Source organism: Tetrao urogallus (genome assembly GCF_951394365.1).
Source record: "Tetrao urogallus genome assembly, chromosome: 8".
Classification (NCBI taxonomy): Eukaryota; Metazoa; Chordata; class Aves; order Galliformes; family Phasianidae; genus Tetrao; species Tetrao urogallus.
The window spans coordinates 29,509,343-29,525,721 of record NC_136821.1 but is presented as its reverse complement, the minus strand read 5'-3'; the positions used below and the strand labels follow the sequence as shown (position 1 = coordinate 29,525,721).

General features: G+C 41.4%; 1 protein-coding gene across 2 annotated transcripts in view; it reads right to left on the bottom strand.

The window, feature by feature from the left end:
- The window catches only part of HIBCH (3-hydroxyisobutyryl-CoA hydrolase), a gene marked incomplete at both ends in the record, with an annotated part of 35,136 nt that extends 19,598 nt beyond the window's left edge, over positions 1–15,538 (bottom strand). For both annotated transcript variants that reach the window (XM_079539110.1, XM_079539111.1), the window contains 6 exons: positions 9,679–9,731; positions 11,558–11,638; positions 12,514–12,598; positions 13,807–13,947; positions 14,663–14,705; positions 15,507–15,538. In XM_079539110.1, the coding sequence (XP_079395236.1) occupies positions 9,679–9,731; positions 11,558–11,638; positions 12,514–12,598; positions 13,807–13,947; positions 14,663–14,705; positions 15,507–15,538 (435 nt within the window). The remainder of the gene's footprint in view (positions 1–9,678; positions 9,732–11,557; positions 11,639–12,513; positions 12,599–13,806; positions 13,948–14,662; positions 14,706–15,506) is intronic.
- Positions 15,539–16,379: the final 841 nt, after the last annotated feature.

Genomic DNA, 16,379 nt, shown 5'->3' with positions numbered 1-16,379 from the left:
GCAGACCTGTCTCACAGCAAAAACATAAATTATTCTTCCCCGTGTAGGGACTACTAACACCACAAAGGAATCACTGCCTAAGAAAGCACAAGAGATATCAAAAAAGAAATGCAAAATTAATCTGCATTCATCATTAATGTTATGGACCACCTCTAATGATATACTTCATTTTCTATCCAGAGATACGGGCAAGATGACTTGGTGAATCAGAGAAATGTGCCATGTGCAGGACAATCAGGGGATCAGGACCGGCCAGAAAGGTTCATGAGAATTGGTCCTGGTTGACCAACCTTATTTCCTTCTACGACCAGGTGACCTGCCAGGCTAGACTTCAACAAAGCCTTTGACGCTGCTTCCCACAGTGTTCTGCTGGAGAAGCTGGCAGCCCATAGCCTTGGACAAGTGTACTGTTCACTGAGTAAAAAGCTGGCTGGAGCAGCAGGCCCAGAGAGTGGTGGTGAACAGAGTTACATCCAGCTGGCAACCAGTCACTGGTGGTGTTCCTAGTGGGCAGTACTGGGTCTGGAGTCACTTAATATCTTTACTGATGACCTGCACAAGGGGATTGAGTGCACCCTCAGTAAGTTTGCAGGTGACACCAAACTGGTAGGAAGTGTTGATCTGCCTGAGATTAGGAAGGCCCTACAGAGGGATCCGGACATGCTGGATCAACGGCCTGGAGAAGCTCAAACCTATAAGGTAGTCTGTGCTATGAATGCTAACCAGTATTCGGGGAATACTCTGATGCCTCATGGCACAGAACATTGCATGTTTCCACAAGCTTACTTGTATCTCCGCCACAGATTCAAATATGACAGTAAAAAAGCCCACTCTAATTTATGAATATTTTGTATGGTGATTTAGGGGAACTGTTAGTTTAGGGCTTGAAGTGGTGATGGAGCACCTGGTGAAGGGCTGTGTCTGGCCCAGGGAGCACAGATTGTTTGCACCTGTGATCCCCAGCTGACCAGAAGAGGTGGGCTGAGAGTGGAGCACCCCATGGCTCATATAAAGGCCAGCCACTGAAGGGACAGCATCTCTTGGGTTGCTTGTTGAGGGGTGCTGTGTTGTCAGAGAGCTCCTTCACCAGCTGGGTGAGTCTGACTCTTTTTTCTGTATGTGACTATTGGCTTGCCTGTGAATGCTTTGGCTGATGTTGCTCTGAACCTGTTAGAAGCAGTTTTGTTTCTTGTGAGCAGAGCTGTTTTCTATGAGTCTAGCCTGCTATCCTGACTCCTAATTATTTAAACAAATTCAATTACATTAATAGTAATCATGTAGGTCAGTTTTTTTTTCTACTGTGAAACTTGAAAACCAAGTACAGAGGCCATGTTGCAATCTATGCCTGTCCTTTAGGAATGGAATTTAGATAATGATTTGAAAAGCTTTTGTTTGTTTGTTTGTTTCCTTATTGCAAGCTGAAACTCATGAATGCTTTTAAACTATTTTTATTAGGGTAGTTGTCTGCAACAGCTGTTTTTCACCCCTCAGTTAATCCACTGGTACTGATCCAACCTTCTGATAGCAAGCACCAGATACACCGAAGCAGTAGTGGTCAAACATGCACCTCTGCAGTAAGGAGGCTGACCTTGTTGCTTGTTCACAACTGTTTTTTAATTTCTAAGACTTATATTTAGTGATCACCTTGACTTGAAAATTATTTCTGAAATTCTGGGAAACAAGATGTCCCTCTGCTCCCCTGAATCACCTGAAAAATGCAACTAACGCAAAAAAAATCCATAGGTTTTAATATGCACAGCTTAATGTCTGCAGGGAAGGCTGGGGTGTAGAAAGGTGTATCCAACAAACAACTCAGCTTTTAGGTTTTCTGTTAAAACTGAAGAAATATTTATTGTGGTGTTTTACCCATGCAGCAGAGCTTTATTTAATCAGGAGCCTAGTTATTTAGGGTGACAGGCACAGTCTAATAGAGCTTTGACACAATGGATTGTTCCTCAGGGAACAAAAAATGCTTACAAAATAGAAGGATGTAAACAGACATTAAAACTATCTCCATGGAGAATACATGTATGTACATTCTTAGAAGAGGGAAACTTATCAGGATTATGAAAGGATGAAGAAGCAGGGAAGAGTAATTCTCTTCAGATTACTTCTGGATCTATAATGAAGGGAAGGAGGGGGCAATAATGACATGAGGAAATGCATTCAACATGAGAAGGCCAGGAACTAAGGAAAATAGTGGAACTTGTAGCAAGAGCAAGTGGTATCCAATGGAAAGAATGAACCCATGCAGAAGGGTGCGCATCTCCACAATGACACTGCGCAGTGCAAGGGCAGGAAAGCTTTCCATAAAGCCATGCATGAGACCTCCTGCAAACATGCTGAGGCTTCAGGCTCACACACAATCTTCTTTAGGAAGTATAGCTTAAAACCTCAACTTGAGCCTCAGATGTTTGTCATGTTTGCTCTATGGTGTGATCACTGCCTCATTACACTGCGTAGAAATTCAAAGGGCATTTACTCTGTGATTTGAAAACATTAAGTGCAGTGTGTCTGTATAACAATATCTGGGCAATGTGTGTTCAAGTCTCCTTTTCTTTCAAGGTGTAAAATAATTGTACCATTCCTTTTTGTAGTTTTACATTAAATATATCAGTCACTGCAGGTGTGAGAGGGGAAACGAGTTTTACTTGCTATAGCATTATGGATATCAGATCTATAATTTAAGATATGGTGCTTTGTAATTAGCCCTTTGAGGAATAATGCTATGTGCAAATCACAGAGAATTCAGTAGTTATTTCTTACTGATGTCAAAAACTGCTGCTGTGTTGGTCCAATTAGTTACAAAGCCAAGAGTGCCATTTGTCCAGGATCAGTCAGAGGAGCTTAGCAGGCAGACCCACATGCCAGATGGTAAGGACACTGTAATTTCAGCAGAGAGGGAATCTCATTTTGTTCTTCCGGTGCTGTTTTCAGCATTCTATATTACAAAAGCTAAGCAGTACACCAGTCAGTATCAGAAAGGTTTGTTTCAGGGTCAAGAGATACTTGTTTGCAGAATCTCTGTTCTGCAGTAACTGCAACAAACAGGCCACAAATCGTTTTGTTTTTTTTTTTCCCTGCAGTACATGCACATGAGTTAGATGAGCAGGGCAGAGAGAACTGGAAAGCAGCTTATCCGGATTTAGTGTGACAGTTACTTCAGGGCAGCTTCTAGGGTATACATTAAACTAAAAGTGACTGCACATACTTAAATAGTGTGAAGGGTCTCCTTTGTGGGACTTTAACTTGTGAGAACATTTGAGGTAGTTTCACTAAGATGCCAGGCTTGAGTTGAAATAAACACTACAGACTCCTCCAAAAAATTAATTCAGAGTTTTGATGAGTCTATTGCTTAAGGCCAAGTAAAAGCCTAAAAGAGAAATATTCCTCTTTATGGAAGAGCAGTAAAATATTACATTTCTCCTAGATCCGACCCTAAGGCCTCATTAAGACAAGTAGGCTCTATGTGATGCAGTAGAGAATTATTATGTAGCAGACATACAAACTTCAGCTCAGAGGTTTTCTGCCTTAAAGATGTACTTTCTGGGTTCTGACATCTGACTCAAAAGAGGACTCTGATTCCTCTAACAATAAAAGCCATTAGAATCTTCCACTGAAAAGCAAACTGCAGAGACACAATAAAAAGTTAAAACCAAATGTTAGGTGCTCAGTTCACACCTTCTGCTACAACCTGCAGTTGTGATACTGAATGCGTAATCCAGGAAGGAAGAACTCCTGCACAACAGAAGGAGTTTCTCCTATCTGTAGTGCTGGCCACTTGGTAAATGGCTGTGGCCTAAGTTAAAATAATGTTGTTGCTCAGAAAACATGATAGAAAAACTTCCTGTTCTGAGCTGTGAGTTTATGATACTTCCTCTTACACAGCTGTTTCCTCAAGTAAACAAACTTGCAAAACACAGCCTGGATGATATCACTGTGGAACAGAAGGCACAGGGACGGGAACACGTTTAAGACCTCAGCAGTTTACAGCCTAAGAGAAGGCACCTCATCTGAAGCACTCTGGAAGCCAACATCAATAAAAATGTATCTCATGTTTCTTGTTAAGCCACCTGGATGATGAAATACTGAGGTTTCTATTTAACTCTGAGGTTACATTTTGGGAAGATGAACACTAAGGTGGGATAAGGATTTAATCTTACTTTAGAGAAATAGTGGAATAAAAATGAGACAAATTAATGAAATGAAAGCAGCTATGTTTAATGAAGTAAAATCAAATGCAGAGGCTGCAAGCCTGTTTTCTAGGCAACAGATGACTCGATGCTTTCCAGATCGTACAGCAGCCATAAATGTAATAAAAGTAATAATGCAGTGCTGTTGCAGGAAGAGCTACTTAGGATATCATGCTGCAGAGGGCACCAAAAGGCAGAAGTGTAGCCTGGGCCTACGTTTAATATACCTGGGAAGCCTGACCTGCTTGATGTGCTGGGGCTATGGAAGGCAATGGCAAGTGACTGAAGTTCAAGGAGGAAGTGTATTTTGGTTTTGTGCATCAGGTAAAGGGTAATTCAACAGGAACAACTCTGTAATGTACAAATTGCATTCAAGGAAGAACTAGGATTTGGTAAAACTGTTAAGGAAATGCATTGCGATGGTATTCATGCTATGCAAGAGCAGTGGCTTTAAGAATACATAGATGCAGTGGCCTCCTAGCATTTGGTGCTTTGTGATTTGCATGACTTATCTGGGATAGAATATCTCATGAAGCTATGTTGAACCCTTCTTTAAGTGCAAGATGATAACACCAGCTCTTCTGAAGCTGAACGTATTGAACGTGGCTACCTGAGTGACTGACATGGGCTTGAAGGAAACCCGAAACAACTCCAATAGTCACCTTAAGGATGCTTTATATAGGTTCCTTAGATGTAGACTCTCACTTGACAATGCCTTACAAAAAGAATCTGTGTTGATATGTGTTGACAAAACTAATGGAAAGCCACTCATGAGCCCACAGAGTCAATTCACAAGCTGCTTTCTTCTACTGACAGTAAGTACAAGTGAGGTCTCTCTCTGCTGAGAACTAAGCACTGCATGCTGTCACCGTGTCACCTGGTTCCTGGGGGCATGAGGGTGGAAACAAGGCTGAGTGATCTCCAAGTTGCAAGCTATATTCTAATTCCAACCTCCCATTACTCTCTCTGTATGTGAATAGCAGAAAATAAGATTATCCGAATAACTCCAAGAAGAGGGCTGTAGAAAGGGCTTAAGAGCTGAAATCCCTGCCAAACTCCACCTCTGACCTGAAAGTTTAGCATGCTACTGTATTAAGTAGACTTGCTCAACTGGAAGTTGTTTTCTTATGCTAAAACTTAAGGCATTAATTCTTAAAGTGTAACCTAACAACCTAACCCTTAAGTCTGTAACTTCCTAATATAAGCCTAACAAATATATTGTGTAACAGGTCAGACTGAAGGCTTAAATCCTGTATTTAGAAGTTAAAAGGCACAAATACCTCCATTTGAGGAACAGCCTTTACTTAGAAGTACTTTAGGACCTATTTTGGCCTTATAAATAATTAAGCTCACAAACCTACAACACTAATGAGCGACAGGTAATTCAACTGCCAAAATACTGCAGGCCTTTCTAAGGATTGTGCCTAATTAACATCAGAAACACTGGATGCATACAGCAGAGGTAACTTATTACTAGTGTTAACACTGGTTCTGAAATGAAGCCTAGCTGAAGTGGTTTCTAAATCATCTTATTTAAGGCAGACAGTGCTCCATATATGCCTTCTGAGATGGCTCAATAAACTAACAGCAGTGTCCTTTTGCTCCTGAAAAGGATGTACCACCATCTACTCTTACTCAATTTCCTTTGCTGAATGCTAACAAATGTTCCCCTTAAACTCTGAGTTCTAACATTGCAAAGCCAATATTCTAATCAATGTAACTCACTTCCTTTGGCTAGGAAACAGGTTAAAAACATTCCTCTCCAACTCAGTAACTTAATGACGAAGCCCTAGTTAAAAACACGGGTTTTTGATGGTGCTTCGAGCATTCTTTTCATCTCCAGAAGATTGGGATTTTACTAGAACCAAGCAGCCTAACTTCAGAAATTTATTTACAGACAATTAAAAATTTTAAAAGTAGTTAATTTTAAATATTCTGCTCAGATACTTCATTTTTGAAGTAAAAAGTCTGGATAAAGGGCAGCTAGAATTTGATTAGTAACTTCAAGCAACACGACTATATGCCTGCCATGCCCTTCAACAGTATCCATCCTTTAACAGTAAATGTATTCACAGACTGTTTCAACTGTTCCACTAGTAAAGTGCCACCATTTCTGCTTCATCAGATGTTATCAGTTGAGCCTGCAATCCTGAAGCTAAATAGATAAGAGATTAAAGAACACACTGACATGGAACTCAGTTTCTGATGAACTCTAGGACTTTGTACAAGGTGCAGAGAAGAAGCTCCACAGCCCCACCTGATGGCTGCTTATCTCCCCCATGTGCCACTTACCAGCTTCTAAGCAGTGTTGAAGTGGAAGCAGCTCTGTTCTGAAGATAACATTCAAAGGTCCATTACAAATCTAAGCTAGCTGAGACTCAATAGCAACTTAAGCTACCTCAGCACACAGTGAGTGAGTTTTTAATACACTGCTGTTTTTTTAAGTAGTTTGTAACCAGAACACGAGTGCACTACATAATCATAGTGACACAAAAGGAGCATTTGCATTTTTAAGCATGGCTCACATTGATTTCTTGCATGTCTATTCATAGATAAGCAGCCTAGAGTCAAAATGAAGTGTTTCATGGTTATTAAGCCCAAACCTAAACATGAGCTTCTAACTAAAATTTGAGTCATTAGCTTTATTTCCTTGTTTGTCTACTGTGGTTTGTCCATGACCAGTGCTCCCTCTCCTTTGTCTGACTAAGACAGACTGTGAGCATATGAAATAGATTAAATATGACCTGATTGTGTCAAAAATACTGATCACTGGCATCTAAGTAATTTAAAACAGTATCTAATTATAACATGAATAACCCCTTTGTATGAATGCAGTCCCAGTGAATAATTACAGTAGGAGCAGAACAGGATAGTACTATGAATATGACAACTTCAAGGGCTGTTCTAGTGGGCCTAATCTAAAAATCTTGCCACAGTGAACCTCTTTGTACCACAACAGAAAACAGCCACTGCAGCCTCAAGTTTAAGGTCATTACTCATTGGGTTCCCAATGCTGGAAGCAGTGGGGGAGAGGGTAAAATATGATGGCAGTTAACAAATTTCTCTTGGAAAAGCATTGGTCTGTTTAGACAACTGAAACCTAACCTTGCTCTAATCAGAAGAGCTGTCTGAATGGAAGGCAACTCAAAACTAACACAACACACAAAAATAGATAGGTATTGTGGAGCACAACTTCTTGCCTCTTTTGTTAAACTATCAGCAGACACCTCCATGGACTGCAGAAGAGAGCAGAAAACTAAGTGTTAATGAAAAGATGTGCAGGAAGGCCATTGCCTTGGAGTGAACTGCATCTCTACTAGCAAGTGCAAAACAAACAGCATACAAGGTTACTTTGCCTTTTGAACACTAGTTGCATGTAGCTCACAATCACAGTAAGCAATCTATGGAACCTCTAAAAATACTTTGGCTGCTAGGCAGTTTATTTTCATAGCTTCTCAGTTTTTTACTTAATAAAAGCATCTAGCAAGATCTTTGGGGCTCAGCAGCAAAAAATAAGAGTAAAAAGAGCAATTGTCAGTTTTTAGATCATAAACTGAAAAGACCACAACCAAAATGGACAAAATGAGCAAGGAAAGAGAAACTGAAGAGTCACAACAGGTGAAGGAGGAAGCTGTGTTCCACTTCTTGCACCGTGTCTAAGACAAACTTAATTTAATAGACTGTGTTGTGTGGCTTTGTAGAAACATGAAAGACAACTACAATCTGAGCATCAGACCTTGAAGTGGTATTGCAAAAGCTCAAATAGAGCAATGAGAACCAAAATCCTGTCTGTCAGACCAGATGAAGGAGTGGACAAAACTCTGAATACGCGCACTTCCTTGCCATCAAAGCATACAGGCTTTGCAACTATGTGCTTGTCTCATCTTTCTATTTATTTTCATTTCAGATTATTTCAGAAGGCCTGAAGTAAGATAAGGCAAAATGCCTTTTGCAAAGTATTGTTTTAGGCTGTTATACCACACTAATGTTTTCAGAGAGGTGGGAGACAAAAGCAATTAAGGTAAGGCTCCACAGATCTTCAGTGCTCACCCTGTACTTCTGCTAAACTTTGCCTCAAGCAGAGTTACCTGATGACGTTATTTCTTAGAGCACTAAGGAGTGCAGTGGAATAGATGCTGCAGCATAGAAAAGGGTAAAACAAAAATGCCTGAAGAGTTGATCTCAAAAAGAAAGAAATCCAAACAAGTAACTAAAACAGTGTCTAGACAACCTACATATCTATGTAACAGGTTCTGCAGTGAAAGGTCCTCTTCAGATGTGAGCAGTTACTGAAAACGTAAGATGTAGGCCATGTTTCAAATATCCTAGTTAAAATAGCTATATAGACCTCTGTACAACAGATAGAAGGAGCATAAAGAAGCCTTCTTTCTGGGAAGGAATGTTCCCTCTTGCTCAGTGTACATCAGGCAATAAGCTGAATCTGGCCCTGCCTGTAACAGGGGGGGTTGGAACTCGATGATCCAACCCAATAAAAACAGTCAATTTCATGTAATAAGTTGGCCTATAACATTCAAAATGAAAACAAATCAAAAATGTCACTGACTGAGTGAACAGGCAGCAGAAATGCTGAAGCAGCTTTCCAGCATAATTACTGATAGTCCATAATACAGAGCCCCTTCAAATCTTTACTTTAAGGAAAAAGAAGAGTCTCTGTCAAGAACTGTATTGAAGCAATTGTAATTAGCAGTCCAGGAATATTTGTCAGCATCTGTAAATCTGTGTGGCAACATGGCACACTGCCATCACTGTCAATTCATTGTTCAAAGTAACTCTCAGTTGCTGTACTCTCATCCCTGCTTTGATGCACATGTATCAAATGGTTGCCACACACAAGTAGAAAAGCATGGTTCTGCCTACTCACACTATTTAGTACCAGCAACTGCTAAAACAACTATCAGCACTGAGTATGGCACGCAATGTGATGGAGCCTCTTCCAGTCAATATGCTCTAAAAGTAAAGTGCAACTTTGGAACAGAAAATCAGGGTATTGTAACTCATTATTTTAAAGTAATGGAGAGGTGAGACAGTAAAAGCACTTCCAGATCATTCGATAGAAGAATGCAGAACTAATGATATGGGCATCTGTTTAAGTAAAGCTTTGAATGAGGTTTTCCTAGTGTTTTTGAAAACTGGCCTTTATTAGGAAATGCAACTATATAAAAATACAATTAAAAATTGAGTGGAAAATTAAACTTGCGTTTCAAAAACCCTGAGGTGGTGTTTGCTGCAATGACAAGATTGCTGCCAGAGCCTCAGAGGATTTACTTGCACTAGCAATTGCAGAAGAGAAGTGGTAGGAGAGCAGCAATTTAGTCTGACAAGCTGGATGCAAAAGGTGTGGATTAAAATGTTTCTCAACTGCAATATTTGGAACGCTGCGTGCGCTTCATGCAACTCAGGTACATGATGTTATATCACTTTAAAACAATCTACACCAGGTATCACACCAAGGTACTTAACTTACCCCTCCCATTGTAATGCCATCAATAAGTGCAACGTATGGCTTCTTGCAAGTGCCTACAAGAAATGTTCAAAATTGGTTTTTATCCAAAAAAATAGAATGTGGCTAAATATACATTTCCCCATGTCTAACTTAAGCAGGAGAAACAGAAAATAGTTAATTAATCAAAAAAATATCTTTCTTACAATGAAGCTGCTCCATGTGATTATCTTGGTACATTCCTCATGTTGCAAAAGAACACAAAGTGTCAATGTGAGCTCCTGATAATTCAGCTGTATCTGGCTATTGTAAGTAGCCTTGCAGGAAGTTGGACACAACAGTTCCCCTTTCACCCTATATTACACTTGGATGAAGGGTACAGTGTGTGCACCAGTAGCTGAGCACAAAGGCAAGGTAGGTTTAAGCTAAAACATGACTACCAGCTATTGCAATGTAAACGTGTTCTGTCCTGCCAGTTCTGCTGCATGCTCCAGCCCTAGCGCGGTGCGAGTCAAGATGCCATCCTAAAGCACTGTGACTGCATCTCTTCATGTTGTTGGAGCTTCTAGGAGGTATGAAACTGAGCACCTGATGCTTTCAATTACTGTTTATGGGAAAACTCAGATTCATTCTGAGAATTAATCAGATTGCTGATACAAGTATCTGCTGCAACTATAGACCCATGTTTTAAAATAAACAAAAAACATGCTACAAGGCACTTCAGTCTTTGAGGTTATTAGTCAGACAATATGAGAACTGAATCTCCAACTTTGCTCTTGCACAAACGCAGAAGATAGCACATAAGCTCTAGATGACAGTCTTTGAACTAAATTTCTGTGAAGGTATGTCTTCCCAATAACAAATGCAGCAAAAAAGCGGCTGCCCTGTCCATTTCAAGTTGTAGAGTGCAATTTCAAGTACTCATTTATGGTAGAAATCCCAATCCTAGAGGAATACAGTCATGCCAGAATTACCTGAAACCTAGGTTTTGTAATTATATGTACTTCAGGTATTAGGACAAGCAAACAAGCATTTGAGCATGTGTTCTTGCAATGTTTGCTATACCAATACTAAGCTTTTACAAGAAACCTCAAGCTGAAAGCAAGAAGGCATAGTAAAAAATGCTAAACCTTGGCAAATGAAATAAAAACAGCTCTTCAGACATTTCTCTTATTCTAATGACTATTACTCTATACTTTTCTGGCAATGTAAGTTATTCTTCAACATCTTCACCTCCTCTCCTCTAGTGGCTAATAATGGATACCCTGGTTGTTTAAAAATCCAAACTGTATTCAATTAAAACGTGTTCTGAGATGTTTTTCCAAACTAACATTCAACTCTTGATTTTTTTTTTTTTTTTTTCCACCCAAAAGAATTAGTATCCTTTAATATCTCCATTCCTTTACTTGATTATTCTCTAACTTGTAACGCTGCTTAGCCCCGGGTTCTCTGCAGTAAACTAAGGCAGCAATCTCCTAGCCTGACCATTCCTTTGAGAAGCCTACTTAAATGGAAAGGTTTAAAATAACTTGATCTTCTGCTGTCTAGTGGAGCGTTAATGATACTTCCATGTATATATTTTTATCTCTTTATGCCTTTGAAGTAGATGAAGGATAAGCAGTGCAGAACTGCTCTGTCTGAATCTAACAGTTGGATCATCCGTTGCTGAACTGCAACTACCAAGAACAACATGGGATGGGGTAGCTGTGAAAGGTTAAACACAAGAAACTGCATTCAAGGTATGAAAGTGACATGTTACATTACTAGTATTGAACTTGGTTTTTAAAAAAATGACTTATTTTATTATGCTGTCATTTTGGACAAGAGAAGAGAGAAAGTGAACTTATATTCTAAGCTGTTGTTATGAACATTATATTGCATTAAGATTTGCTATCAGACGTACCAACGGCATTGTTCAGTGTATATTCATCTCTGAAGTACTCTTGTGTCATTCTATCTCCAGCTTTTCCTGCATCTGCAATAGCTTAAGAAAAATAAAAGTTATAAAGATCACTGCAGGATTAATAAAACATTAAAAAAAAAAGTACAGAAATGAGTACTGCATGAGAATATTTTGTCCTACAGCAAACAACAACACAATCCTGCTGTATTTCAGCTGAGCAGTCAAACTTACCAAACTGAAATATGAAAACAAGCTATCAAAATAGAGTGACTTCCATTATGGTGGTGAATTTGTCACGTACTTCTTGATAGAGTACAGTCTACTTGCTGCGCTATAAGACCTCTTGTAATGGTTGGCAATGTTGTTTGCAGTGATTTCATATCAATATGTGGACCAGCCACTTAAAACTGAAGACTGAATACTAAGAATGGAAAAAATGGTAAGAGCAGGGTGTAATTTAACAACCACCTGTGCTCATTTACATAAGCTTTTAAACAACCATTTCTCACTGCTTAGAGACTTCATATTGTATGTAGTTACAGAATAGTCATGAATACATTGATTCCTGTTGTTAACTATGCATCTTCCCATCTCTGAGTCAAATGTCAGACATAAATTATTCAGTAGTAACAGTGCTACCTTTTGAGACGCTTCAAATTTCTTGTAGGGAAGCAGTCAATAAGGAAACACGGGGAAGGAAAAGATAAGAACCCTCTCTTTCTGGTAATGATTGGCTACTATTGCCAGTTACTCATAGGCAAACATTTGACATATCTTTCACAGTTCCTACTTTGTGTGGATTGAACTCCTTTATTTACTGAGACTCAGGTAAATGGACATGTGTTACAAAACAGTGAGAGATGAGCCTTGCTGACTTCTGTCATCTTGCTGTGCTACTGTGAGAGAGCTGTTAGAACAGTGTATGAAGGAATAGAAATTGGTTAAAGAGTCCTTACCTCTAACGTCACCGCCAGCACAAAAAGCTTTTTCTCCAGTTCCCTTTATAATTATTAGAAAAGTCTCAGGATCTTGCTCCCAAGCCTAAAGAGAGGTAAATGATCCCACATAAGATTAAAGGCTATGCATAAAAATATACTGTCTATGGGCAGTATATTATGATTACGATTTGCTTTATGAAAAAATAACACACTTTGGTTTGTTTTAAAAGCAAGTCAGAGGGCAATATGTGTTTGTTTAGGAATCTCTCATTCCCCTTCCGCTGTCATGTTCAGCCTTGGTTCTGGAGATCAGCACAGCTGCTTATGGAGAGCTCCTAAGCTCTGAAGACATGCAGCTTTCCCTAAAGCAGGGCCTTATAGAAATCTCAAGGAGAATGCAATGATGAAGGAGAAAACTAGGAATGCAGGAGATAGAGTAACTGTTTCAACAGAGTCAGTTCTGTTGAACCTAAGATGTGCAGCAAAGAACAGCGCTGAAGTTGTTGATGGACACTCTCAAAATGACGGCAATCAGAGCCAGCCGTGGACTGGATCAAGTCAGTTTTGTGCACAGGCGTATTTGTGACAGGATATTTCTGTGTACCAGCAACTGTATTCAAAATAATGCTACCTCCAAAGGTTATGCTTCAAATTAAGTCAGTATGCAGTACTACAGATAAACTATTTCTTTAAATGTTCTTCAAAGAATGCATAAATTAGCAATGAAACCATCTACCAAAATACAAATGCAGGTAACTATCTCACCTACACTGGTATTTCATGTCTAACTTCCTGAATATGATAAATAACATAACTAAAAAAGGATTATTTGCGTGCTTAAAATTTCAACATTACTTCACTACCTTGTAGAAACACTGCCTGCAACTCCATAAAGCTACTCTTTAAGGAACAAAACTAAAAGCAGCTTCCTTCCTAATAACTTGTATCTTCTGTTTCAACTATGCAGCCCCCCAACCAAGCATGCACTCAATTAAGTTTGGTTAGCAATATGTATAGCTTGGAATACATGCATGACCAGCTGGGTATTGCCAACAGGAATGTATGAATGCTGACAGCTGCTTGCCTTTAATTCAGACCTGGTGTTAATATGGGTGTCTTATCTGTGTAGATGCTAGAACTTAACTTTTTGTCTGACACTTTTTTGCTTTGACATCTTTTTCTAATGTGCTTGAAATTGTCTGTTCCTTTCCATCCTATAGATCTGAGCTCATTAGTGATCTCACAAAGTATGTGTGAGAAGAGTCAGGCTGAATCTTAAAACTGGCATCTGATAAATTAACAGCTACTCACCTTTATTTGTGGATAAATTTGTTGGATCATTCTCAAACTTAGTGCATTGAGAACCTTGGGTCTGTTCAAAGTTATTATTCCTGCACCTCCTTTCTTTTGCAACAGAACATCAGCTTCAGAATCAGTATGCTCACATCTTTTCTGTAAGAGCAAAAACACTACATAAAGCAAACGTCTTTGATTTCTTAAGTGGCATACAAAAGTGTTCATGGAAACGTACTCAAAGTTCACAGTTTAAGATTTAAAAACATACACTTTGGATTCTATGCTATGGCTTTCCCACTGTACTTCAAGTACTGGTACTTCTTACAAAGTTCTCTTGAAATCACTTGATGCAAAAAACCTCCAACAAGCTCCTGAGTGATACATTGTTTGACAAAGACATCTGAGGGTACTTAAAAACCAAACAGATAAGCAAAAAATGATGGTTGTATAAGCCAGACATTTTGAAAAAACCTGCAACAATTACAGTAAGAATGCCAAGTATCTTTCAGGCTTGCGGTATCAAATTGCCAGTGTGTGCACACAGCTTTGACTGTGTATAATTTCTAACAGCAGAGAATTGCTCACTAAACTATTTTTACAATTGATTTCAAAGTGGAATAATATTTAAGGGAAAAATATAAGGCAGGCAGCATGGAAACAAACTACAAAATTAGGTAAGGCCAAAATAATTGGGCTTTGAATTGTGATTTAACAGGCAGTTATAAGAGAGTGCACAGAGACACAGGCAAGGTTATGCTCAAGTGGTATTCGTGGGCACCACGGACAGACATGTTGCAAGTTGCATGTGTTGTCTGTCTCAGCAGTGAGTCCCAGAAGCTCCCACCTCGGTCAAACAACACGCTGTTCTTACCAAATGCTGTAATATTACTTGCAGTCTGTTAAATGGCGTCAGTCTGAAAGAGAAACGTTAAGAGCTGTAGCTATAAAACAACTGTACAATCCCTAAGCACACAACTGGTGAGCTGTGCAAGGTTCTACCTGAAAACTTCCTGGACAGGATTGTTTTAGGTTCTACTTTTGCTTAATCAAGAACTATTTTGAGATCAAACTGGTTGGAGATGTGACAGTATGCTATTATATAGATGGCAGACAGCAGTTAATGCTTTTGGTGTATTTAACCTGTTCCAAGCTCTGAAGTGAAGTTTCAAGTCTGGGTGCTAATAGGGAAAGTAGGAGTCCGGGGGCTATTTTTGCTACGTAGCAGCATCTCTAACGATTTAGAGCTGTGGCAGCCGCTGGACTTTAGACTAGAGGCGCCAGGCCTATGCTAACATGAGACAGAAGCGCTGTCTGTCAGCACGCTGTGTGCACACGGAACGGCCGGCCGGCCGAGCTCGTGCAGCGGCAGCACGCTCTGGCGGCCTGCCGTCCTACGCAAGGTCATCTTTTGGGACCGGGCTCAGCTGTAGCAAGCCGGCACGCACCCTCCTTACGGCCCCTTCTCGGCCACGGTCCCCCAGCCTCAGAGGTCAGCCGACTGCCATCGGCACCCTGCTGCAGCGCACGCGGCCAAGCGCGCCGAACCCGAGCATAACGCCTATACGCCCACCCTCCTCAGCTCTAGAGGGGCGGCCGGCAGCGGGGCCCAGCGGGCTCCAGCCCTACGGCCGCCGCCCGACGACACCCGGGCCGGGGAGGCCGCGGGTTGCCGCCGCCGCCCTCAGGCGGGAGCGCGGGAACGGGCCGACCGTTACCTGCGCGGCGCCATCAGCACGCGGGCCGCCATGGCGGCAGCCGGCGCCGTCGGTCTCCGTCATCGGCAGCGGTAAGGCGGAGCGGGCGCATGCGCGGCACTCGTGCAACTTTGCCCCGAAAGGGGGGCTGTCCCGAAAGGTGAACGCGGGTTCGAGGAGGCGGTGGTCGCTGCCTGGTGGTAGCTAGCCCTCTTCTCTCTCACCGTAGCGAGCTGGGCGCTGGCTGTTCTCTTTACACCTGTATTGGAAGCCAACAGAAGCCCCGCTGGCCCCGAGCGCAGCGTGCGGCGCTGACCCCCAGGGGGCGGCCGTGCGCCGTGTGGCGGGAAGGCGCTCTGCCCGCTGCCTGCTCGGCGCCGCGCCCTTAAATCCATCTGCGTTCTGAAAGGTCGCTAAGGATGAGGTAGCATCTTACCGGGGCGTAACCCGGTTATCGGGAACTTAATGAGCACGTAACGTCGTTGCACTTTGTGTCTGGTGCCCGAAGATCTCAGGGGCTGCGCCTGTCTGTGGGGTGATCCCTGCGTTAGTGCCGTGGAAATGAGGACGTGAGCTCGTTGCGGGTAGGAACTGGAGGAGCCTGTGTGCGACTCCTGGAAACCCCCGAATAGATTCCACCTGCACGCGAAGGGCGAGGCTGTCATCAGGGCACGGTTACACAGGGTGTGGGTGCCTGGGAGCACAGAACGCAGGTCACTGCTCTCTGATGCACCTTCTACTTATCCTGGTTTTCATCTGCTTCATCCCCTCCTGGCTTCAGTGCAAATAATGGCCTTCCTTTGCTGCCTCCTGGCTGTATGTCTGATGTAGAAGGAGGCCTGCTGCTTTGTAAATAATAAAGTACCACAAGCATCGTCTTGCAGCAGCTATTGA